Source organism: Rhinatrema bivittatum, chromosome 15 (genome assembly GCF_901001135.1).
Source record: "Rhinatrema bivittatum chromosome 15, aRhiBiv1.1, whole genome shotgun sequence".
Taxonomy (NCBI): domain Eukaryota; kingdom Metazoa; phylum Chordata; class Amphibia; order Gymnophiona; family Rhinatrematidae; genus Rhinatrema; species Rhinatrema bivittatum.
Genome location: NC_042629.1, coordinates 1,487,838 through 1,513,365, shown reverse-complemented (window position 1 = coordinate 1,513,365; position 25,528 = coordinate 1,487,838). Strand labels below are relative to the sequence as shown.

General features: G+C 46.8%; 1 protein-coding gene across 6 annotated transcripts in view; it reads right to left on the bottom strand.

The window, feature by feature from the left end:
- BACH1 (BTB domain and CNC homolog 1) overlaps nt 1-25,528 on the bottom strand; it is a 286,366-nt gene that overhangs the window by 224,930 nt on the left and 35,908 nt on the right. For all 6 annotated transcript variants that reach the window (XR_003852950.1, XM_029579253.1, XM_029579254.1 and 3 more), the window contains one exon: nt 7,219-8,514. Coding sequence is in view for 5 of the 6 variants with exons in the window: in XM_029579253.1 (XP_029435113.1) it covers nt 7,219-8,514 (1,296 nt within the window). In the remaining variant the exon portion in view is untranslated. The remainder of the gene's footprint in view (nt 1-7,218; nt 8,515-25,528) is intronic.

Genomic DNA, 25,528 nt, shown 5'->3' with positions numbered 1-25,528 from the left:
CCGTGCAGGAAGCTCTGCTCTTCAATATTCTCCTCGCAAAGCAATTGTGGATGTGTGTGTCTCTGGATAATTTGGTTAACTTGATTAACTTTGTTTAACTTGAATAACTTGAGAAACGTGATAAACTTGAATTGGTTGACGTGGATTATAGCTGGAGACAAACAGTGCCCTCAACCGAGAAACGCTGGCACCCAGTGACTATGGGTGTCCTAGCTGAAGGGAAGCGTGGCTTACCCGTGCTTGTCTTGCTCTCGGGAATTGTCACCCAAGGTTTTCGTGTATTGCGGCAGCCGTGGGCGGGATACTGAGTCCATCTGTCTACACTAAGGAAAACGAAATTATCAGGTAAGTAATTTCTCCATTTCCTAGCGTGTAGCAGATGGACTCAGGACCAATGGAATGTACAAAAGCTACTCCCGAACCTGGTGGGAAGCTGCCTGTGGCCCACTTAGTACTGCCCTTAGGAATGATGTGTCCTCCTGATCTTGAGCATCCAGGTGGTAGAACCTAAAGAAGGCATGAATGGAGGACCATGTCACCGCCTGACAGATCTCGGTGGGTGACAGCATCTTGGTTTCTGCCCAGGACACTGCCTTGGCTCTAGTGGAATGTGCCTTGACTTAAGAACATAAGAAAATGCCATACTGAGTCAGACCAAGGGTCCATCAAGCCCAGCATCCTGTTTCCAACAGTGGCCAATCCAGGCCATAAGAACCTGGCAAGTACCCAAAAACTAAGTCTATTCCATGTTACCATTGCTAATGGCAGTGGCTATTCTCTAAGTGAACTTAATAGCAGGTAATGGACTTCTCTTCCAAGAACTTATCCAATCCTTTTTTAAACACCGCTATACTAACTGCACTAACCACATCCTCTGGCAACAAATTCCAGAGTTTAATTGTGCGTTGAGTAAAAAAGAACTTTCTCCGATTAGTTTTAAATGTACCCCATGCTAACTTCATGGTGTGCCCCCTAGTCTTTCTACTATCCAAAAGAGTAAATAAGCGATTCACATCTACCCGTTCTAGACCTCTCATGATTTTAAACACCTCTATCACATCCCCCCTCAGTCGTCTCTTCTCCAAGCTGAAAAGTCCTAACCTCTTTAGTCTTTCCTCATAGGGGAGTTGTTCCATTCCCCTTATCATTTTGGTAGCCCTTCTCTGTACCTTCTCCATCGCAATTATATCTTTTTTGAGATGCGGCGACCAGAATTGTACACAGTATTCAAGGTGCGGTCTCACATTGGAGCGATACAGAGGCATTATGACATTTTCCGTTTCACCATTCCCTTTCTAATAATTCCCAACATTCTGTTTGCTTTTTTGACTGCCGCAGCACACTGTACCGACGATTTCAATGTGTTATCCATTATGACACCTAGATATCTTTCTTGGGTTGTAGCACCTAATATGGAACCCAACATTGTGTAATTATCGCATGGGTTATTTTTCCCTATATTCATCACCTTGCACTTATCCACATTAAATTTCATCTGCCATTTGGATGCCCAATTTTCCAGTCTCACAAGGTCTTCCTGCAATTTATCACAATCTGCTTGTGATTTAACTACTCTGAACAATTTTGTGTCATCTGCAAATTTGATTATCTCACTCGTCGTATTTCTTTCCAGATCATTTATAAATATATTGAAAAGTAAGGGTCCCAATACAGATCCCTGAGGCACTCCACTGTCCACTCCCTTCCACTGAGAAAATTGTCCATTTAATCCTACACTCTGTTTCCTGTCTTTTAGCCAGTTTGCAATCCACGAAAGGACATCGCCACCTATCCCATGACTTTTAGCGGTGGAGGCTTGCCTGCCTCTACGTAGGCCACCTTGATTACTTCTTTGATCCAGTGGGCTATGGTTGCCCGTGAGGCCGCTTCCCCTCGTTTCTTCCCGCTGTGAAGGACGAATAGTTGGTCCATCATTCGTACGGATTCCGACCTTTCCAGGTATCGGACTAGGAGTCTGCCGACGTTAAGGTGGTGAAGACGGCGAGATTCTTCCGAGCCCTTAGGCTCGTCTGGAGATGGCAGCGAGATGGTTTGGTTTAGATGGAAGTGAGAAACCACCTTTGGAAAGAAGGAGGGGACAGTGCGTAGCTGTATGGATCCCGGTGTGAATCTGAGAAAAGGTTCCCGACAGGATTGTGCTAGAAGTTCGGAGATGCGACGGGCTGAACATATTGCCACTAGAAATGCAGTCTTCAAGGTTAGGAGTTATAGGGATAGACCGCGAATAGGTCTGAAGGAGAATCCCGCTAGGAAGTCTAGTACTAGATTGAGGTTCCATAGGGGTACTGGCCACTTTAAGGGTGATCGGATCTGCTTGACCCCTTCTCAGGAAGCGGGAAACGTCCGGATGAGATGCTAGGCTGTCTTCCACTTTGTTTCCGAAGCAGGCCAACGCAGCCACCTGAACCTTGATGGAGTTGAGGGACAACCCCTTCTGTAAGCAGTCCTGTAGGAATTCCAGTATCGTGGGAATTTTGGCTGTCCGTGGAAGGATGTCATGGTCTTCGCACCAGGCTTCGAATATTCTCCATATTCGTATGTAGGTTAGCGATGTGGAAAACTCGGGTGCTCGGAGCAAGGTGTCAATCACTGCCCTCGAGTATCCGCTCTTCTTCAGGCGTAAGAGAGAATCGAGTTGGGTCTTCATGGAGGATCAGGCCTTGCTGGAGCATATCTCTGTGTGGGGGTAGGGGGAGTGGGATCCCCCTCAAGAGTCTTCGCATGTCTGCGTACCACAGCCTTCTTGGCCAGTCCGGGGCCACTAGAAGTACTAGCCCCCTGTGGAGTTCTATCTTGCGGATGATCCCGCCCAGTGTGGCCACGGAGGGAAGGCATATAGCATGTCTTCTTGTGACCAGGTTTGGACGAGGGCATCGATCCCTTGGGATTGTGGTTCTCGTCTGTGGCTGAAGAAGTTGGGGACTCTGGCATTGGACCGGGTTGCCAGGAGATCCATGGCTGGGGTTCCCCAGTGGCTTACTATCAACTGGAAGGCTGTGGACGACAGCATCCATTCCCCTGGGTCTAGACTCTCTCTGCTGAGGTAGTCCGCAGTGACGTTGTCTTTTCCCGCAATGTGGGGGACTGAGATCCCTTGTAGGTTTCCTTCCGCCCACGTCATTAGGGGATCTATTTCCAGGGACACCTGTTGGCTTCTGGTTCCTCCCTGGCGGTTGATGTAGGCCACTGTTGTGGCGTTGTCAGACATGATTGACAGATTTGCCCTGGAGTCTGTGACTGAACCGTAGGCAGGCTAGTCTGACCGGCCGGGCTTCCAGGCGGTTGATGTTCCACCACGACTCTTCCTTGTCCCATTGCCCCTTGGCCGTCAGTTCCTGGCAGTGGGCTCCCCACCCTCGTAGGCTCACATCCGTGGTGAGCAAGATCCAAGTCAGTGGGAATAGCCTTACTCCCTTGCTTAGAAGGTCTTCTTGTAGCCACCATTGGAGCTGGTTCCACACTTACTCCTGGGACATCGGGTTCCATCGTGACAGTAGGGAGCACTGTAGCGGTCTCATGTGAGCTCTTGCCCATGGGACCACTTCCAGAGTTGATGTCATGAGGCCGAGGACTTGGAGGTAGTCCCATACTTTGGGGCGGAGACCTCCTAGCAGGTTTTGCAATTGGTTCATCAGTTTTCTTCTCTTTCTAGGAGGAAGAATGACCTTGTCTTGTTTGGTGTTGAAACAGACTCCCAGGTATTCTAGAGATTGGGAGGGCTGCAGACAGCTCGTTTGTATTGACAACCCACCCAAGGTTCTCCAGTAGAATCTTGACTCTGGTGGTCGTCTGATGACTTTCCTCTGGAGATTTTGCTCTGCTCTGATCAGCCAATCGTTCTGATATGGATGTACGAGGATTCCTTCTTTCCTCAGTGTCCACTACCACCATGAGTTTGGTGAACGTCCGGGGGGCTGTGGCTAGCCCGAAGGGTAGCACCAGGAACTGGTAGTGGTGGTCCAGGATCGTGAACCGTAGGAAGCGCTGATGCTTGTGATGGACTGGAATGTGCAGGTAGGCTTCTGACAGGTCCAGGGATGTAAGGAATTCTCCCGGCTGTATTGCCCTTATGACCGAGCGCAGGGTTTCCATGTGGAAGTGTGGTACCCTCAGGTAGCGGTTACCGACTTGAGGTCCAGTATGGTCCAGAACGTTCCCTCTTTCTTGGGGACGATAAAATAGATGGAATAGTGCCCAGTATTTTGTTGTTGCGTGGGCACCGGCATTATGGCCTTTAGGGCGAGTAATTTGGCCAGTATGGTTTCTACTGCTGATCTCTTGGAGGGTGCGTGGCAAGGAGATTTCACGAACTTGTCTGGAGGGATGTTGTGGAAGTCCAGATAGTATCCCTCTCGAATGATGGTTAGGACCCACTTGTCCGCTGTTATCTCGATCCATCTTTGATAGAATAGGGCAAGCCTGCCCCCTATGGCTTCTTCCTGTGGATGGATCGGCTGATTCTCATTGTGGGGTGCGGCTGGGGCCTGGGCCAGAGCCGGCTCCCCTCTTGTTGTGTTTGTTCCGAAAGGACTGCGGGGCGAGGTGCTTGATATGTACTCTTGTATGGTCTAAAACGCTGTGATCCTCTGCCCTTAGGTAATCGGGGAAAGGGGCATTGGCTTCTTTTGTTCTTCTCCTCCGGTAGCCGAGATACTGGAGATTCGCCCCATTTGTCGGTTAACGTCTCCAGCTTGCTTCCGAACAGGAGGGCTCCTTTAAAGGGCATTCTCGTGAGTTTCGTCTTGGAAGTTGCGTTGGCTTCGGAGTCAGTGTTGCTTCTGGCTGCCACTATGGATGAGACATCCCTGGCTGAGGTGCGCACCAGGTCGGAAGTCGCATCTATGAGGAAGGATATTGCTGGTTCTAGTGCTTTGACGGGTGTGGTAGCGTTCCTGGTCATTGATAAGCAGGCGCGTGTCACCACAGCACAGCAGGCCTCAATCTGCAGCGACATGGCTGATACATCGAATGATTGTTTAAGGATGGATTCCTGACGTCTGTCTTGGGCATCCTTGAGTGCCGCCCCCCCCTCCCCCCTCGACTGGAATGGTAGTGCGCTTTGTGACCGCGCAGACCATGGCTTCCACTTTGGGGAACACCAGGAGATCTTTGGCAGAGGGTTCCAGTGGATATAGGGCTTCCAGGGCCCGCCCCCCCCCCTTGAAACTGGCCTCCGGAGCATCCCATTCCAAGTTGATCAGCTGTTGTACGGCTTGCAGCAAAGGGAAATGGCGGGAGGCCTGACGGAGTCCTTCTAGGAGAGGGTTTGTCTTTGGTTCCCCTGTGGCACTTGTGCCTGGGATGGCGAGCTCCTTCAAGCTAAGAGACATGAGATCTGGTAGTTCATTTTTGGAGAAGAAACGCCTCATGGTTCAGTAAGGTTCCGTTCCTGGAGGTATTTCCCCTTCCTCCAGGGAGTCTTGGATCCTCATCCGAGGTGTCCGTGTCCCCTATGGTGAGGCTTTTGGCTGGGGGGAGGGGGGGGCACAACTCTGGGAGGCTAGGGTCCTCTGGTGGAGGATGTGTCTGTCATCGGTGGCGGTTGCATGTGGACAAAGGTGTGTAGACCCTTAAAGAATTCTACCCAGGAGAAGGATCCTGTGTCTAGATTGAAAACCACTGCGTTCCCCAGGGACCCCGTTTGAGGGAGGGTCGTGCTGGGGATAGAGAGGTCTGGGGTACTATCGGTGGATCCAGATTCCTGTACTAGTTGGAGAGGGCCTTGTCCAGGTTCTCCCAGGGCCTCCTCGCACTGTAGACACAGGGCCGTGGCCTCCTCGTGCTGCGCAGCTCCAATGTGGCAGGCTGGGCAGAGGGCTTGTGCCTTGGTTTTCTTGGCTGGTGGTGCCATGGTTTTGTGTGCGAAGGTATTGAAACCCCGGTCTGTGCGTTTAATGTGCGTGTCGGGAGGCTTAGCTATGCGCTTCGGGTGCACCCAAGATGTGTGTGTATTTATTTATTTTATTTGAAAGTTTTGTATACCGACATTCGTTAAGAAAACATCACATCGGTTTCCATAGAACAATAAATAGCCAACAGGGCTTTACAAAGAACCTGATAAAATAAACTAGGGAGGGGGTGGAGGAGGAGGGGGCGGGAAACCAAGGTTATGCTGTACATATAGGTTAACATAAAAACATAGTTAGATACAATTATAATTAGGCCAGGATACGCGCTCACCGAGATGCGCGTGTCACTGTGCGCACAGCCTTAAAAAACTTATGCACCCAGCACAGTTGTGCACGTAGCTGTGCATATGGCACCTATGTGCGCGCCGCTGTGCACACAAGTAATTTGTGCGCACGGCTCGTCTCTGTGCGCACGGCTCAGTTAGGTAGACAGAGCGGCGATCAAGGGGGAAATGGCGTCAGCGACCACGTGAGAAAGATGGCAACCACCCCGGAGGGTCTCCATGTGGGAGGGCCTTCGTATCCAATCGGGGTCTAGCCCGGACTGAGCTGATCAACCTGATGATACAGACTCTGGTTGGCAATCTGTGCGGCTATCCGAGCCTCAGAGACCGGAGACTTAGAAAACGTTTTCTACCTTACCTTGTCTCGGCGTTTCCCGGGCTCGTTCCTGGCAGTCTCCGGCTGCGGGGGGAGAGGGAAAAGTACCTTCACCGCCATACTGTGTATTGTACCCGCTGCCTCTCAGCCACTCCTGTTGCCGGGGGCTAAGTCCACGCCTGGAACCGGCTACCGGACCGAGGCCTACCTCTGAGGGATCTCAGAAATCACCTCAGGAATTCTCAACTGGGGGAGGGACCCTTAGGTATCACTGCAGGAGAGCGGGGCTCGTCTGGAGAGGTAAGATTTCTTCTTTGTTTGGAATTTGCCCTGCTGTGCAGGCGTGTATAGAGTCCCATAGAGATGGAAAATATTGAAGAGCAGAGCTTCCTGCATGGGTATATGTACTGGTGCTGACGTCAGATTGAAATCTGACTCCAACTGCTATCAGGAGCACACTATACCCATTGGTCCTGAGTCCATCTGCTACACACTAGGAAATCTACAGTTATCTGGTCCTAAGTTTACTCTATATATTCACTTTGCACATTAACAGAATGTGATACTTTTGTAGTACTACACACCAAAGCTGCCTTCTTGGATAGGACATTTGCAAGTAAAACAAAGAATAGAGCTGAAGAAGACTGCTGAGCTGTAAGAGGTTAGAAGTAAAGAAAGAAGTTCTCACCTCGCATTCCTGCTCTTTAGTTAAACACGATTCACTGTCTCCTTCAGTATCACTTTCAGACTCCTCTCCCAGCGTTACCACACAAGAGTACAGGCAAGCCTCCTGCTGCTGCTTCTGGACATAACCTCCACCACTTAAATCTGAACTATTTGAGCATCCTTCCGTTGCCAAAGTATTAATAAAAGGGCACTGCACAGGACTGAGGGTTGTAAATGTTCTTTCAGGACTCTCGCTAATTCTGATACCTAACCAGGGACACTCTGATTTTTTCTCTGCACATCCTCCTGTTGTTGTCGGTGTCACTGGTGCCTGACATGCACTGTCTGTGTTGTAAATATCATTCCAGAAGCCTTTGGCGAGGTGTTCGGCTACCTCTCTCTCCACATTGCTGAGATCACTTTCTTCTTGCACACATGAGACAGATGTTGAAAACTGGTTGGGGTTTAGATTTTCTCTGTGCTTTTCATGCTTTGTTCCAATTCCTGATAAACTTCTCTCAGCTAGTCCTGGTTCACTGTTCTGCACCCCAGATGCTTCATATGTGGATGAAAAAGGCACTGAATGAAAGCCATGAGGTTGCACATCAGAACTTGAGGATAAAGCAAGATCATCAGCTTTTTCTGCAGCACATAAAACACTTGGGGACCTAGCAACTATTTGCTTTGATTCTAAATCTTTTGTCCTTGTAACGTTCTGCTTTTCAAATGAATGTGGTTCACATTTTGCAATTGTTTCATTATCTGTACTCCCCTGAGATTTCTGCAAGCCATGATTATCAAAAGATTCACTTGCCATGGGCTGAACATCTTGAGCAGAGGAAGTGACATCCGGAGAGCAAGTCTGACCACTTTTAAAGGCTTTCTGGAACTTCCTATATTTTGGACAAAGGGAAGAGCCGCCAGCAGTATTCTGCCTCTCTAAACTGGAACTGTCTTGAAGGGAAGGAGACAGGTCAGCACTTTGACATCCGCAAAACTGTGAGCAAGGAATTCTAAAGTGCTCACTATCCAAAAGCTCTTCAACTTCCTCTATTTCCAGATCAACAGGCTCAAGGCCGGAAACTTTCTGGCTCACTTTCTGACAGAACGATTTACAGCATTTCTTTCTGGGGCAATCTTGCTGGTCATTTTTATTTTCTAAAAATTTGAATTTCAGAAACTGGAAGCATGATGCCTCTATGTTATGTACTGCCAGTACTTCTGCACACTTACAGACTTCGGACACATTCTCTTTATTTAAAAGCAGCTTTGCAGTGTAGGCAAACTGAAGCAAAGGACTGAAGCCTTTAATAGTTACCTGTGAAAAAAGCAAAGAAGCCATGAAATCTAGAGGAGGGCCCTGTTGCTTACTATGCTGGATTAAAGGCTAAATTTCTTTCATCACCTACTAGCAAGTTCAGTTTTCTATATGCAGGATCATACATGCCAGATATTTACAAAAAACCTTAAGCATACACAACACCCAGCAGGAAATTCTTACAAAGTTCCCCACCCCTAAGGAGCTTAAGTCTAAATTTTGAGTGTAGGGAGGTTGTTTGTGAATTAAGGAGTTGAGTCAGGAGCTCCAGGAATTCAATACAATACCAAAACTTTAATAATACTTACAAAATCAAATACTGAATGCCTTCATGATAAAACAGTGTGGTGCATATCCCATGCAGAGGAGCCTCACTTCCCTGTGCAAAAGCATGCAGCTTGTCAAGCTCAATCCTTCAATTGCTTTAAAGACAGTAACAGTCTTTACTCAATTTTCCCCCCAATCAAATATTTCAGTTTAGCTACTTGAAAAACTGAGATAAACCATAGGAACTTGTGTGCAATTTTAAAATACACCAAAATACTTAACTCATAAAAAGATAAATATATCCCAACCAATAAAAAACAATCCGAAACCTGTCCAGTCTCGATATGACCTTGAGTAAGCAAACGCAGACCTAGGCCTGCTGTGCCTTCCCATCCACTGCCAGCCAGAATGTGAATTAATCAAATATCGCACAACTTGCCAGTACCCGATTTACTCAGCACTGGACGTGTGTTTCATTTCCTTTCCAAGTACATATAATAAAGCAACTGAAAGAGGGTTCCATTACAAGGGCCATGCATCCAGAAAGGCCTGACGATGATGCTTCACCTTCCTGCACTTAGAGCAAAGCTCCTTGACTTTATCTTAATTCCCAATTCGGGGGATACCATCTACTACTTCTAAACATTTCTAGAGCGCTACTTGATGTATGCAGCACTCTACAAACAATATATAAAAGAGACAGTGCCTGATATGTAGAGCTTACAATCAAATCAAGATAAACATACAGGTCAACAGTCTTATAGAGTAAGACAGTGATTAAAATTAGTTAATGAGGCTGAAAGTGGACAGACTTAAAAAGCAGCCTCAAAAAGGAAAATTGTTTACCTGCTAATTTTCATTCCTTTAGTACTACAGATCAGTCCAGACTCCTGGGTTTTGCTCCCTGCCAGCAGATGGAGACAGAGAAAGTTTCACCTAGTGTGCGACCAGTATTGAGCTGTACCCAAGCCAAAATGACAGCAACCATAAATTTCTAAGCAAGCTCCTAAATTAATCCCTGCATCTTGTAAATAAGCCACCTTCATTCCCTCCTCTGTTCCCTGTATACTCATAAAGTTCCAAGTTACTTCCCTGCCCCATCCCGTCCCTCCCCCCCCAGTTATAATATCAGTTACAATGTAAAGCCCAGTTGGCTGAATTTGCTGTTGTCTGGAAACCGATGTGATGTCTTGTGCGAATGTCGGTATAGAAAAATGTTAAATAAATAAATAAATAAATAAATCTCTCCCCTCCAATGAGCAAAGTTACCCAAAATGAGAATGGAAAACTAATTTCCCAAATTTAACAGTCTCAAAGCACATGGAAGCCAACCCCCCCCCCCCCCCCCCGACATCCAAATAATAATGCCTAGCAAAAGTGTGCAACAACTTCCCAACAGCTGCTCTCCAAATTTCATGCGGAGACACCTGTTGTGACTAAGCCCAGGAGGTTACCTAAGAACGTGTAGAATGCACCCCTAACCCCCATATGCACCGGGTGCCCTTTAAAAAACTCGATCTTTTCCTACAGCCACCACAAAATTGTAACCTTAGACGCCTTACCTCTCTTCTTTGGGCCACTCCATAATACAAAAAGGTGATCCGATCTATATAAATCATTAGTGACCTTCAGATACCTCAATAATACATGCCTCCCATATAAGAGGCGAACTCCCTTTTGTGAGGCATAGAGGAATCCAAATCCGGAAAAGCTGAACGCCAAAATTATGCATAGTGCCTTCTTTTCTGCCTAAGGTAAAGATACCCTCGAATCAGACATCCGTAGGAAGGGATCTCGACACGACAGCACCTGGAGCTCCAAAATTCTCTTGGCTGAATAAATAGCCATCAAGAAAACCACTTTAAGAGTCATTCTTAACTCTCTTTAGTGGTTCAAACAGAGACACAATCTTCTAAGGACTTGATAACCCAAGTTCTTAGCTTCTAAGGACTTGATAACCCAAGTTCTTAGCTCTCCAAAGGAACTGTATAATATTTGGATGTGCGGACAGAGGATACCCTTGCACCTTACCCCAGAGACAACCCAATGTAGCTACCTAGACTCTCAGATAGTTAAAGGCCATTCCCTTCAGCAGAACCTTTCTGTAGAAAAGCCAAAATATGCAACACTGTAGCCTGAACAGGCTGAGGCTGCACTGTCAACAGAAGACCAGGACTCAAAGAACCTCAAAAATCACATATATTACATATGTAGAAGTCACCTAATCTTCAGAATATCCCCTCCATCTCAGTCGTGAGACAGAAGTGAGCTCCCTAACCCAAAAATATTGGGCCCTGGTGGAGAAGAATCGACCAATGTCCAAACTTCAGAAGCCCATCTATGGCCATGCTGATCAAATCTTGGAACCATGGCTGATGTGGCCACTCTCAAACTACCAGGATCACGTTGCCTGGATGTTTCTCTATCCACTGTAATCCCTTGTCCACCAGAGGCCTTGGAGGGAAGACAAAGAAGAATCCCTCAAGTCCATTGCAGCACCGGAGAATCAATTCTTTCTGTACAGCATTCTCTTCAGCAACTGTAAAACCGTGACACCTTTGTGTTCTCATTGGTCTTGTCCATATGGGAAAACTACCATCTTCTGTGAATGAGACATCGTTGCCTCAGACATCTCCCATTTCCTGGGATCTAACTTTCTTCAACTGAGAAAATCCACGTGAACATTTTCCACTCCGGAGATGTGAGACACCACCAACCGCTCCAAGTGCTGCTCAACCCAGAGAATCAACTCCTGCGCCTCTCGAGCCACTTGCCTGATTCTTGATTGCACCTTGACATTTGATGTAGGCCTCCGTCATTGCATTGTCCGATAGGGACTGTACTGGATGGCCACATAACCGTGGCAGACAAGCAAGCAATGCAAAATGCACTGTTCTCGTCTCTAACTGACTAATAGACCATGGGGCCTCCTGTTTCAACCACTGGCCCTGCACTGACTGATCTTGACACCCCATCAATGTTGACTACTACTCAATTCAGAACCTCCGCACCATGCTCGAGACTGGTCCAAGTAAGCCACCACGAAATACTGCCCATGGCTTCCAATGGGAGAGAAGACACCGCCCCCCCCCCCCCCCCCCCGCAGAGGCCGCATAAGCGTAAACACCCAATGCATAAATTCTAATGTCAATGCCATAGAACCCAGGACTTGTAAATAGTCCCAGACCCTGGGCACCGAAAGTTCTAGCAAAAGCCGAATCTGACTGCAATTTCAGCAGTCTCTCCCCATGAAAAACATTCTCTCCACCAGCGTATAGAAATGAGCACCCAGATACTCTAGAACTGAGAGACAACTAAATGGCTCTTTGCTAGGTTCACCACCCATTCTAGAGAATTCATGCACATTGGTACTTTTTGTACTGATTGTTGACAGAGATCCTCTGATTTCGCATGAATGAGCCAGTCATCCAGAAACGGATGCACGAGCACACTCTCTTTTTGCAATGTGGCCGCCGCCACCACCACCATCACCTTGGTGAAGGTATGCAGAGCCGTTGTCCGCCGAAGGGAAGGATCTGAAACTGAAAATGTTTCCTTAGGACCATGAACCTCAGGAACCTCTGGTGCTCCAGCCTGATTGCTATCTACAGATACACCTCTGTCAAGTTGAGAGATGCCAAGAACTCTCCCTCGCGAACTGCCAATATGATGGACCTCAAAGTTTGATCTCACTCTCCATTCGGAAACAGAGAAACTTGAGAGTCGCATCTACCTTAAGTCCAATATTGGCCAAAACGTCCCTTTTTTATTTTTATTTATTTATTTATTTATTTTTTATTCTTTATTTTTATAAATTACAATTAAGGATTACATTCCTCACAATCAGGTACATCATGTTGCAAAAAAGACTGTAATATTACAAATTTAATTCCCATAAAAAAGAAAAATGCCCAATACATCAATTTATCTGCAACATAATGTCTCACCTACATATACTATGAAACTGAAAGAGCCTGTTCAATAGGAAACATAGAAGCAAATTAACAATAAATTTATATCTTAATATTAACAGAAACATAAGGGTGGTTGGTTATTCCAATTTAATCACCAGTATTCCCAGATGTAGGGGTAGTATCACTTTTAGAATTAAGAAATTTCTCCAACTGATCTGGTTCCATAAAAATATACTTAGTATTGTTTAATGTTAATAAACATTTACAGGGAAATTTTATTAAGATTTGTGCTCCCAGGGATCGGGCTTTTGGACATAAATTCAGGAATTTCTTCCTACGTATTTGAGTTGATCTAATAATATCCGGATACATCCATATCTTTTCACCCAAGTACATTTTATTTCTGTTTTTGTAAAAACTGTTTAACACATTATCTCTTTCTACTGATATATTAAATGTAATTAATAATATCGCTCTCCTCTCAATCTGACCTGCTCGTGAGGAGGCAAGGAGGGATTTCCAAACCGGCTGTCCTTTTCGGCTAAAGTTGTAAAGACCTGACTTTCTGTTCCCGGAGCGGTGGAGGAGGGGCGTGACGTCATATCCGCCCTGCATCGGGACACTGCCTATAAAATCTGGCTTTCAGCGGCGCGCTGCCTAAGCCGCGCGCGCCAAAGGGGCGCGCGGCTTTGAACGAGAAAGGGTGACCGAGGAAGGAAACATAACCTCAAACATCTTTAACCTCACGAACGGACAGTCCCTCAGTGAAAGAGCCTATTCTATTACAAAGGGTAGGGTGAGTAGAACTCCCAAATTTGTTTGCAAAAGTTTTTCTTGTAATACAAATGCCGCATTCAAAAAGAAAGGGGAAAATACGTGATGGTTCCTCGACTCCAAGCATGTCAACCCCAGTGCAAACAACAATTAGGGAGTTCTACCCCACGGTTGGGGCTACTCCAGGAGGGTCAGTTGGGATTCAGGAACAGGAGCAGTCTCCGGATCTCCTTGACGAGATATCTTTGAGCCCTGGAGCACCAGAAACTCCTTCTCCTCCAGCCCACGACACTACAGCAGGTTCTGTGGACTTCCCAGGACCGAAGTTGTCCCTGACGAAGGAAACGGTCGAAGGAGGACCTGCTGTTAAAAAGTCGGAGCAAAATCAGGGTGACAGAGTACTATCTGCCCTGAAAGAGATTAACATCAGGATGGCGACGGGGACAAGTAGATCCCCTCAACTGTCCACTGAAGGGAGTGAACAGAGTGGTTTAGGTAGATCAGACACTAATTTTCAGAGGTTGCCATTAAATATACAACAGATTACTTTACTAAATAAACCAGAGATAGTGACCCTGGACGTTCTATGGAACGCAGTATCTGCTATTGAGAAAGCCATTGTTTCATTGACACAAGCTTTTCAAAGCTTCCAAGACCAGTCCAGTGTTGTAAATCCGGTAGTTTTAGCAAACTCAAATAAAATACAGGAATTGGATAATAAGGTATCTCAAATAAATGGGGTGCAGGCTGGCTTAATTCAGGGGGAATTAAGGTCAGATAAAAGAATAGAAAATCTGGAAAACAATCTAAGATATAACAATCTTAGATTGTTGAATTTCCCCAAATGTAAAAGAATTTCACCCAAGGAGCAATTTAGTAAGTATTTAAAAGAAGTTTTATCTTTCTCTTCAGGTAATCTACCCTCAATTTCTAAAATATTTTTTCTCCCTGAATCAAATAAGAGAGGGGATAGGAAAAAAGATGTAGAAATTGCTAGACAAAATGTGGAGACATTTTCTCCGTTAGAAGATTTATTTATTTTTAAGAACGACAAAATAGATGGAATGTAAGAAAATTGGGTATCCCTCTTTTCAAACTTTGTCTTTGGGTCATTCCACTGAAAGCCAAATAACTCCTGGATACAAAGGGAAAAGAAACAGGAGGCTTAACTTAAATTGACCTCCAGCCACACTGAGCGTGATCAGGGTCTGAGCCAATAAGACAACTCTGTGAAAAATATATATATATCTGAGCAGAGTCCAATGCGGCTCTCAATCAGATATAATTTCTCCCTCTTCTAGAGGTGAAAAGCCAATTCCCCAGCACTACTATCACTGCCCTGTTTACCTGAACCTTGGGAAACCCCTGGGTGACCAGTACTGAAGCAGCAATCAAGGCCCCGAGTGACTGGCACAACAATTCGACTGCCTCCCGGTCGCTCTTGCTTGCTTTATTTTTTAACAAGCTTTAAAAGTGCATCCACTGCTGTAACAAGCCCCAGAACAAAGAACAGCAGAAATTCAATACTTCCCTGCTCAGACAGGACTCTAAACGAAGAGCTGCCAGTGGAACTAACGCTTCCTTGATGAGGATGAGGGATCTGGACCATCAGCTAAGAACATGCCATACTGTGTCAGACCAAGAGTCCATCAAGCCCAGCATCCTGTTTCCAACAGTGGCCAAACCAGGCCATAAGAACCTGGAAGGTTCCCAAAAACAGTCTATCCCATGCTACTGTTGCTAATAATAGCAGTGGCTATTCTCTAATTCAACTTAATTTATAACAGGTAATGGACTTCTCCTCCAAGAACTTAGCCAATCCTTTTTTAAACACACCTATACTAACTGCACTAACCATATCCTCTGGCAACAAATTCCAGAATTTAATTGTGCGTTGAGTGAAAAAGAACTTTCTCCGATTAGTTTTAAATGTGCCACATGCTAACTTCATGGAGTGCCCCCTAGTCTTTCTATTATCCAAAAGAGTAAATAACTGATTCACATTAACCCGTTCTAGACCTCTCATGATTTTAAACACCTCTATCATATCCCCCCCCTCAACTGTCTCTTCTCCAAGCTGAAAAGACCTAACCTCTTTAGTCTTTCCTCATATGGGAGCTGTTCCATTCCCCTTATCATTTTGGTAGCCCTTCTCTGTACCTTTTCCATCGCAATTATATCTTTTTTGAGATGCGGCGACCAGAACTGTACACAGTATTCAAGGTGCGGTCTCACCATGGAGCGATAGAGGCATTATGATATTTTCCGTTTTATTCACCATTCCCTTTCTAATAATTCCCAACATTCTGTTTGCTTTTTTGACTGCCGCAGCACACTGAACCGACGACTCAATGTGTTATCCACTATGACGCCTAGATCTTTTTTAGGTTCCATATTAGGAGCTCCCACCCAACATTATATAACTATAGCATGGCTTATTTTTCCCTATATGCATCATCTTGCATTTATCCACATTAAATTTCATCTGCCATTTGGTTGCCCAATTTTCCAGTCTTGCAAGATCTTCCTGCAATTTATCACAATCTACTTGTGATTTAACTACTCTAAACAATTTTGTATCATCTGCAAATTTGATTACCTCACTTGTATTTCTTTCCAGATCATTTATAAATATATTGAAAAGTACAGGTACCAATACAGATCCCTGAGGCACTCCACTGCCAACTCCCTTCCACTGAGAAAATTGTCTATTTAATCCTACACTCTGTTTCCTGTCTTTTAGCCAGTTTGTAATCCACGAAAGGACATCGCCACCTATCCCATGACTTTTTACTTTTCCTAGAAGCCTCTCATGAGGAACTTTGTCAAACGCCTTCTGAAAATCCAAATATACTATATCTACCAGTTCACCTTTATCCACATGAAGCAGATTTGTAAGGCAAGACCTGTCTTAGATAAAGCCATGCTGACTTTGTTCCATTAAACCATGTCTTTCTACATGTTCACAACACTTTCCACTATTTTTCCTGGCACTGAAGTCAGGATAACTGGTCTGTAGTTTCCCGGATCACCCCTGGAGCCCTTTTTAAATATTGGGGTTATATTAGCCACCCTTCAGTCTTCAGGTACAATGGATGATTTTAATGATAGGTTACAAATTTTTACTAATAGATCTGAAATTTCATTTTTTAAGTTCCTTCAGAACCCTGGGGTGTATACCATCCGGTCCAGGTGTCAATCAGGCCTACCACATCTTCTAGGTTCACCGTGATTTGGTTCAGTCCATCTGAATCATCACCCATGAAAACCTTCTCCGATACGGCTATCTCCCCAACATCCTCTTCAGTAAACACTGAAGTTAAAAAATAATTTAATCTTTCCGCGATGGCCTTATCTTCTCTAAGTGCCCCTTTAACCCCTCGATCATCTAACGGTCCAACTGACTCCCTCCTTCTGATATATTTTAAAAAGTTTTTACTGTGAGTTTTTGCCTCTACGGCCAAATTCTTTTCAAATTCTCTCTTAGCCTGTCTTATCAATGTCTTACATTTAACTTGCCAACGCTTCTGCATTATCCTATTTTCTTCTGTTGGATCCTTCTTCCAATTTTTGAATGAAAATCTTTTGGCTAAAATAGCTTCTTTCACCTCCCCATTTAACCATGCCAGTGATCGTTTTGCCTTCTTTCCACCTTTCTTAATGTGTGGAATACATGTGGACTGTGCTTCTAGGATGGTTTTTTGTTTTTTTTACAATGACCACGCCTCTTGCACACTTTTTACCCTTGTAGCTGCTCCTTTCAGTTTTTTTCTAACTATTCTTCTCATTTTATCAAAGTTTCCCTTTTGAAAATTTAGCACGAGAGCCGTGGATTTGCTTACTGTCCCCCTTCCAGTCATTAATTCAAATTTGATCATATTATGATCACTATTGCCAAGCGGCCCCACCACAATTACCTCTCTCACCAAATCCTGTGCTCCACTGAAAATTAGATCTAAAATGGCTCCCCTTTCTCGTCTGTTCTTGAACCAATTGCTCCAAAAAGCTGTCATTTATTCCATCCAGGAACTTTATATCTCTAGCATGTAGCAATGATACATTTACCCAGTCAATAATGGGGTAATTGAAATCTCCCATTATTACCGCACTACCAATTTGGTTAGCTTCCCTAATTTCTCTTAGCATTTCATTGTCCATCTCACCATGTTGACCAGGTGGATGGTAGTATACTCCTATCACTATAGTCTTCCCCAACACACAAGGGATTTCTACCCATAAAGATTTAATTGTACATTTAGTTTCATGTAGGATGTTTTTCCTGTTGGACTCCATGCCATCCTGGACATAAAGTGCCACACTGCCTCCTGGGTGCTCATCTCTGTCATTGCGATATAATTTGTACCCCAGTATAGCACTGTCCCATTGGTTATCCTCCTTCCACCATGTCTCCGATATACACCCCCCCCCCTCAGAATCTCGGAGCGAGCTGCCATCAGGGGTCACCAACCTCCTTACTCATCCACCTCAAACCAGGGGGGATGGCCCCACCAAGACCTAGTTTTTGGGTACTTGCCAGATTCTTATGGCCTGGATTGGCCACTGTTGCAAACAGGATGCTGTGCTTGATGGACCCTTGGTCTGACCCAGTATGGCATTTTCTTATGTTCTTATGACCTAACAGCCCCCTGGGAGGAAATGGCGATCTCTCGTCTTTTTTTTTTTTAAATATACTTCAGACTGCAGGTTTTAGCACCATCTACCATCTGCTGGAGAGAAATACTGAGGGACTGCAAGTGGCACAATATGTTATGTGGAAATTCAATGAAACTTTCTCTGTCTCCACCTGCTAGCAGGGAGGCAAAACCTAGGAGTTTGGGCTGACCTGGGTATGTACAGGGAAAGGTGCATTTTTAGATGGGTATGAGAGGGAACATGATGCACCAGTTCAGGAAGTCTCTTCCAAGCACACAATGCAGCCAGAGGGAAAACACGGAGTCAGGCATTGGTGGCAGATAGGAGTGATTTGTCTAATGAGATGAGTGCATGAGGAAGGGTGTAGAGAGAGAGAAGAGATAATGAGATGCTGCAGAGTGAAGGCATTTGTAGGTGAGAAAGAGGAGCTTGAAATGTATGTGGGAGTGGATAGGGGGTCAACGGAGTGACTTCAGAAGAGGGTTTATATGGGTGTAGCAACTAATTTCTCCCACCCACCAGGCCTGACAGACCAAGATCTTAATTTAAATTTAGTCCATATAGTCATCAGAAGCCAGTGCAGTTCAGGATGTTTTTACACCTAAATATATAAACTTAACAAATCAGATCACAAAAGCAAGTTTGCTTACCGTAAACGGTGTTTCCGTAGATAGCAGGATGAATTAGCCATGCTGTATGGGAACTGTCCATCAGGGCCCAGGAGGCGGAGCTTTGTAGCAGAGTGTAGATCTTTGATCCTCTGCGGCTGCGCATGGGTTCCCGCGCAGCATCAACGGTTCTCCTCAGTCTGTATTTAAGCTAGCGCGTATCGCGGACCTATCGACTGCCAGGGAGGCGGGTGGGTCAGCATGGCTAATTCTCCTGCTATCTACGGAAACACCGTTTACGGTAAGCAAACTTGCTTTTTCCCGTCGATAGCAGGGCTGAATTAGCCATGCTGTATGGGAGTCCCAAGCCTCCGTACACGCTGTTTCCTTCCGTTAGCGTGAGTTGTAGTGGCAGTCGTAGATCACTTAGCGACTGCGTGTAAAATTGTGTGTCCCAGAATTGCATCTCCCGCTGATTGTTTATCTATGCAGTAGTGAGATGTGAAGGTGTGTAGGGAAGACCACGTGGCTGCTTTGCATATATCTACTGGCTGAACGTTGCGGAGATGTGCTACCGATGTCGCCACGGCTCTCAATTGATGAGCCTTGGGTTGTGCAAGCAGCGGGGCTCCTTTTTTGGAATAGCAAAACTTGATGCATTGTACTATCCAGCTGGCTATGGTGCGTTTAGTTACTGCTAAGCCTGGAGCATTTGGATTAAATGACACAAACAGTTGTGATGTCCTGTTTGGGGAATGTGTCCTCCTTTTATAGTATGCCAATGCTCTTTTACAATCTAAGGTGTGTAACAAGCGTTCCCTGTCGTTAGCGTGTGGTTTGGGAAAAAATATCGGCAAATCTATAGTTTGATTGAGATGGAATGTGGAAATAACCTTTGGTAGGAACGAAGGGTGAGTTCGCAGGACAACTTTGTCATGATGAAATTGTAAATACGGTTCATAGTGTACCAGTGCTTGTAGCTCACTGACCCGTCGTGCTGACGTGATGGCTACCAGAAACACTACCTTCCAGGTGAGAAACTTCAGGTGTGCCGACTCCAAGGGTTCGAATGGCGGCAGGGTTAGTTGTTCTAGGAGTACATTAAGATTCCACGGTATCGGTGGTTTCACGATCGGTGGGCGTAAACGTAAAAGACCTTTAAAGAATCTAGATAGTAACGGGTGTTCCGCCACCGAGTGGTTATTCATTGGTTTATGATATGCCGCTATTGCACTGAGATGCACTCTGATCGACGAGGTTGCCAATCCAGAGTCATAGAGAGACTGCAGGTAATCCAGTAACGATGCTGGGGAACAGTCCGTAGGTGAAATACTCTTTTCGCTGCACCAGTTGTAGTAGCGTTTCCATTTGAACGAGTAACACCTCCTTGTGGACGGTTTCCGGGATTCGAGAAGAATGGTTTGCACCGTCTGAGATACCCCTTGCTCCGTTAAAGATGCCCGCTCAATCTCCATGCAGTTAGATGGAGGGAGGATAGGAGTGGGTGAATGAGCACTCCGTTTTCTTGCAGGAGAAGGTCTGGCCTGTCCGGAAAGCGGATTGGGGTCGTCACTGAGAGCCGTAACAGATAGCTGTACCACGGTTGTCGAGGCCACGCTGGTGCAATGAGTATGAGTTGACTGTGATCTGTCATACATTTTTGTATGGTTCTCGTTATTAATGGGATTGGCGGAAAGGCGTATAGGAGACTTGCCGACCAAGGAATTAGGAAGGCGTCCTGCGTTAAGCGGGACGGGCTGGGTCGGACTGAGCAGAATTGCGGTAGTTGGGCATTTTCTTCCGTGGCAAAGAGGTCTATGGTTGGTGTTCCCCAACTGTTGAAGATCCCTTGTAGTACCTCGGGATTCAATTGCCATTCGTGTGGGTAGAAGATGCGGCTCAATCTGTCCGCTCTGGTGTTTACTATACCCGGAAGATAGGTCGCTTGAAGATGAATGGAATGTCTGTGAGCATGAGAAAGATCTGAAGCGTCTCCCTGCAAAGGGGCCATGATCCCGACCCCCCTTGTTTGTTTATGTAGAACATCACCACCTGGTTGTCTGTGTAAACCATCACTCTTCGTCCCCGCAGATAGTTTTGGAATGTGAGTAGGGCATTCCGGATTGCCCGGAGTTCTAGGAGGTTTATCTGCAGCTCCTGTTCTGACGGGGACCAGAGGCCTTGCGTCTCCAGGTGGTCTAAATGCGCCCCCCATCCCTTCCGCGAAGCGTCCTTCGTGAGGACTGCATTGTGAGGTGGGGGGTTTAGCGGTGCCCCTTTTTCGAGAGTGGGTTTCCTGAGCCACCAATCGATATCCTGTCGCATCGGGTTGGTTACCTGAACTCGTTTGTGTAATGGTTGGGAGTGTTGTGTCCATTGCCTCTTGAGACCCCACTGCAGGAGCCGCATGTGGAGTCTGGTATTCGGGACCGTAAATATCGCTGCTGCCATATGCCCTAGAATTTTCAAGATGGACCGGGCTGTGGTACATCTTGTGTGTTGCAGAACCCTGAGTAATGAGCACATCTGGAATTTCCTGTCCTCTGGTAGGAAAGCCCTGACTCGAATTGTGTCCAGTCGAGCTCCTATGAATTGCAGGATCTGCGAGGGCTGTAAATGTGACTTTGGAAAATTGATCATTAATCCTAGGCGTTGTAAGCATGTTATCGTTAGGTTGAGATGCGACTTCAGGACGTTCGGGTCCGATGCTATTATTAACCAGTCGTCGAGGTAAGGAAATATGGTCAGACCTTGTAGACGAAGGTGGGCCACCACCACCACCATGCACTTGGTAAATACCCTGGGGGCTGCTGACAGTCCAAACGGCAGGACCTTGTATTGGTAATGTTTGTTGCGATACTGGAAACATAGGTACTGCCAACAGGATTTGTGGATAGGAATGTGCGTGTACGCATCCTTGAGGTCTATAGAGCACATCCAATCCCTGGGTTGAATTAAAGGTAGGATGGATTTCAGAGATACCATCTTGAACTTCTCTCGTACCAAGCACTTGTTGAGCTCTCTGAGGTCGAGGATGGGTCGATCGCCCCCCGTTTTCTTTGGAATGAGGAAGTATGGAGAATAGAAACCCTGGCCTCTCAGCGCCCGCGGGATTATGCGGATTGCGTTCTGATGGAGAAGATTGGTTAACTCCCTGGCCAGTTGTGGATGTGTTAGGTGTTTCTGATTTAGGGGGCAATGAGGTGTGACCGGTTGGGATAGGAAATGTAACCGATATCCCTCCTTTACGATGTCGAGTACCCACTGATCTGTCGTGATGGCCTGCCATTCGGTCAGGCAAGCCGTTAACCTGCCCGGGGGATATTCCGGTAAATTGGGTGTTGGTGGTGGCCGGGAGTTCAAAAAGACTGTGTGGTCTTTGCCGGAACTGCTGACTGTTGTGGCTGTTGTTGGCGTTGAGCGCGAGGCCGCCCCCTCCTCTGCTGTTGCTGCTGCGGAGGGTTGTTGTTTGGCTGCCGGTTATACGGTAGGTAGTTCTGCTGTCTAAAATTTTGATAGCTCCTGTACTGTTTCCTGGGAAACTGTGGTCGGCGCGTCGAGGAGAAATATCGTTTCGCTGGCACTGGGGCAGCGAGTGACTGGACCGCTATCGCTTGATCTTTTAGCTTACTCACAGTATCTTGGAGGCGGTCTCCAAAAAGGTTCTCCCCCGTGCATGGCAAATTTGCGAGCTTCTCATGAAGGTCCTCTCTAATAGCACTAGCTTTGAGCCAGGCCAGACGTCTAGCAGCTATTGCCATGGCGGAAGCCCTGGATGAGTTTTCGAATCCCTCGTATACCGCCCTCAGCATATGTCGAGTGCACTCCTCCATATCCGAAATCACTGCCGGTGTTGACTCCCCTAAGGACGTGAACAGACCCTTAGTGGCTTGCAGGCACTCATACATATATTGTACCATATAAAAATTATGGTGTTGAATTCTCGCTGTCAGCATAGCGTTTTGGTAGACGCGTTTGGCAAAATCGTCCAAGGACTTATTGTCCTTCCCTGGTGGGGCGGATGCATGCGTCTTCGCTTTTTTAGATTTTTGTAAGGCGGATTCCACCACTATGGAGTCATGTGGTAGTTGTGGAGTCGCATACATTGAAGGCTTTTGGAGCTTAAATTTTAAATCAGTCTTTCTGGATACCGACTGTAAATTAAAGGGGGTCTCCCATGATTTTTGCAGGACACCATGGAGTATTGCATGAGGTGGGAGAGCAGCCGGCTCTCCAGGCGCATCAAAAATTTTTAGCAATCCCAAGGTTTCTGCCCTTGGTTCCGGTAGTTTTTGAACCTCTAACTTTAGGATATTTCCCATCTTTGCAATGAATTTGGGATATGTGAGATCCTCCGGAGGGGAATAAGGTTCCGCTGGTTGCTCTGGAGGATCCGACGGGTATCCCGTTGAAGATAGAGGCGAGGAATGCGTAGATTCTATAGTCCTTGTCGGAGACGGTGAGTGGACGGCCGATCCCTGCGGAGATGGGGATCGGGAAGATGGTAGATCCCTTTGCGCACTCTGTGGGGCCGGGCTAGTAGTGTCTGCCGGGCTCGTAGCCTCCGGTGGTAGGGTGTATGTCGACTGCAATGTCTCAAAAAACCCGGCTAGGGAGTGTGTCAAGTCCCAAAAAGCTTTCGATGTGTGGGGCGGCATCGATGGTGGTTTTTCCCTTTGTGTGGATTGATATGGTACTTCTACTGGTGGAGGACCATAAGTACCTTCCACCTCCGAATCTTCACTCCATCCCATTCCTTCTCGAGGAGTGGACTTTATACTCCTCGATTTGCTGGATGATGAGGATGAAATTGGGATAATCCCCTGAGAAATCGAGCCCGATCTCTGAGATGTACTCTTATGTCGTGACGACGAAGAAGAAGAGGATCTCCTTTCTTTACGATGAGAGGCATGATGCCGTTTTGCATGACCCGGCTCCCTAGTGGTGGATCTGGAAGAGCCCGAATGATGCCGATGCCTTTTTTGAGTTGAAGGCCGTGTATTGTCTCGGGATTTCCTGTCTGACTGTGTTTGTAAACGCTGTTGACCACCTTGCCCTTTTTCCCTATGCGAGTCCGCACTCCGTTGAGGAGGGGATATCTCCCGTCCCATTAACTGCTTTGAAGTGTGACCCGAGTGTTCATGGTGAGTACCTGTGGTACTCCGCGAGTTCCCCTCTGGATCTTTAAACCGTCGATCCCTCTGGGAATTATTATCCTCTGTCAGGGATTCTAACCAGGGCTCTCGTTGTTCGGGTGCAAGTGATGATTCGGTGTCCGCTGCAGCGGTGTGGCGAGATGTAGGCCTTGGTGCTGCCGTTGATCTGGAGTGCGATGGTTTCGGCTCCCCTTGTTGTTGAGGTTGCGGCCCCGATTGAATTGTCGGCGCCGACTTAGGTTCCCGCGCCAACTGAGACTCCGGCGCCGATCGAGATTTCGGCGCCGACTGAGATTTCGGAGCCGGGTGAGGTTTCGGCGCAGAGTGGGTCTTCGGAGCCGAGAGAGGTTTCGGCGCCGAGAGGGGTTTGGGCTCCGACTGGGCTTTCATGGAATGCTTCGGCGCCGCCTGTGACTTCTTCGGCGTCCTTTCAGCCCTCTTTTGAACCTTTTCCGGAGGTTCTGTGCCTCTATGTGGGTCCTCCTTTCGTGATAATAGTAAGGATCGGACCGGGTTGTCTTTACTATGCGTTAGGGTACTAGGCTCAGTCAACCTGAAAGGCCTCTGTGTCCCCACGTGCAGCGGTTCGGAATTAAGACCAGGGCCCTGGTCTCCCTTCTCCTTGGGCTTCCGCTTTGCGTCTCGTATTTTTGGCGATTGAGGGTCCCACGAAGTTGCTCTCTTACCCGCTTTCGACGTTTTGGATTTTGGGGCCGGAGAGGAGTGAGTTGTGGACGCCTTGTCCTCCGCAGAGAGCGCCAGCCAACGGTAGCTCCTGTGTCGACGGGCCCTCGGGGACATTTTCGCGCAATGTTCGCAGTCGGACTGGTCATGGTCGCGTCCCAAGCAGCGGTAGCAGCGATCATGTCCGTCCGTGACGGACATGATCTTACCGCACGGACACGGCTTGAACCCCGACTTCTGCGTTGACATTCTTCTTTTTTTTTTTTTTTTTTGAGGAGAAAAGGCTCCGCGTGCGCTCCCGCGCGCGGAAAAAAAACAGACTGAGGAGAACCGTTGATGCTGCGCGGGAACCCACGCGCAGCCACAGAGGATCAAAGATCTACACTCTGCTACAAAGCTCCGCCTCCTGGGCCCTGATGGACAGTTCCCATACAGCATGGCTAATTCAGCCCTGCTATCGACGGGAAAAGCTATTTAGGGAAGGGTTTCCCAAAATTTTAGCTGACGTGACCCATTTTAGCACTGGAAAATTCACATGAGCCCAGAGAACAACCAAATTAAATTAGCAGGGGTGCAGTCCCCCTCCAAACAATCACTCCTCCTCCTCCTCACCTTCCCCTTTACTTCAGCTGATCCACCCTCCAGAGGACCTGATCTTTCAGCCTCCACCTCTCCCAACACATTCCACCATGTGATCCTCTCACTATAAATCCTTCTTATAACCCCCAACTGATGTCATTCCCTCCCTCTCACCCCATCCCCGCTCCTTTCCTCTAATCCTTTGATCATATTCCCCCATCCCAAATGGATTCTCTCTCATTCCCAATCTCTCTTACCTCTCTTTCGAACCCTTCACAAACAATCTGATCAACCTCAAACCCCTCATTTATCTCATCTCTCCCTTCAAATAGCACCTCCTCCAAATATCTCCCTGGCCAGGGTCAGCCTAACATTTTTC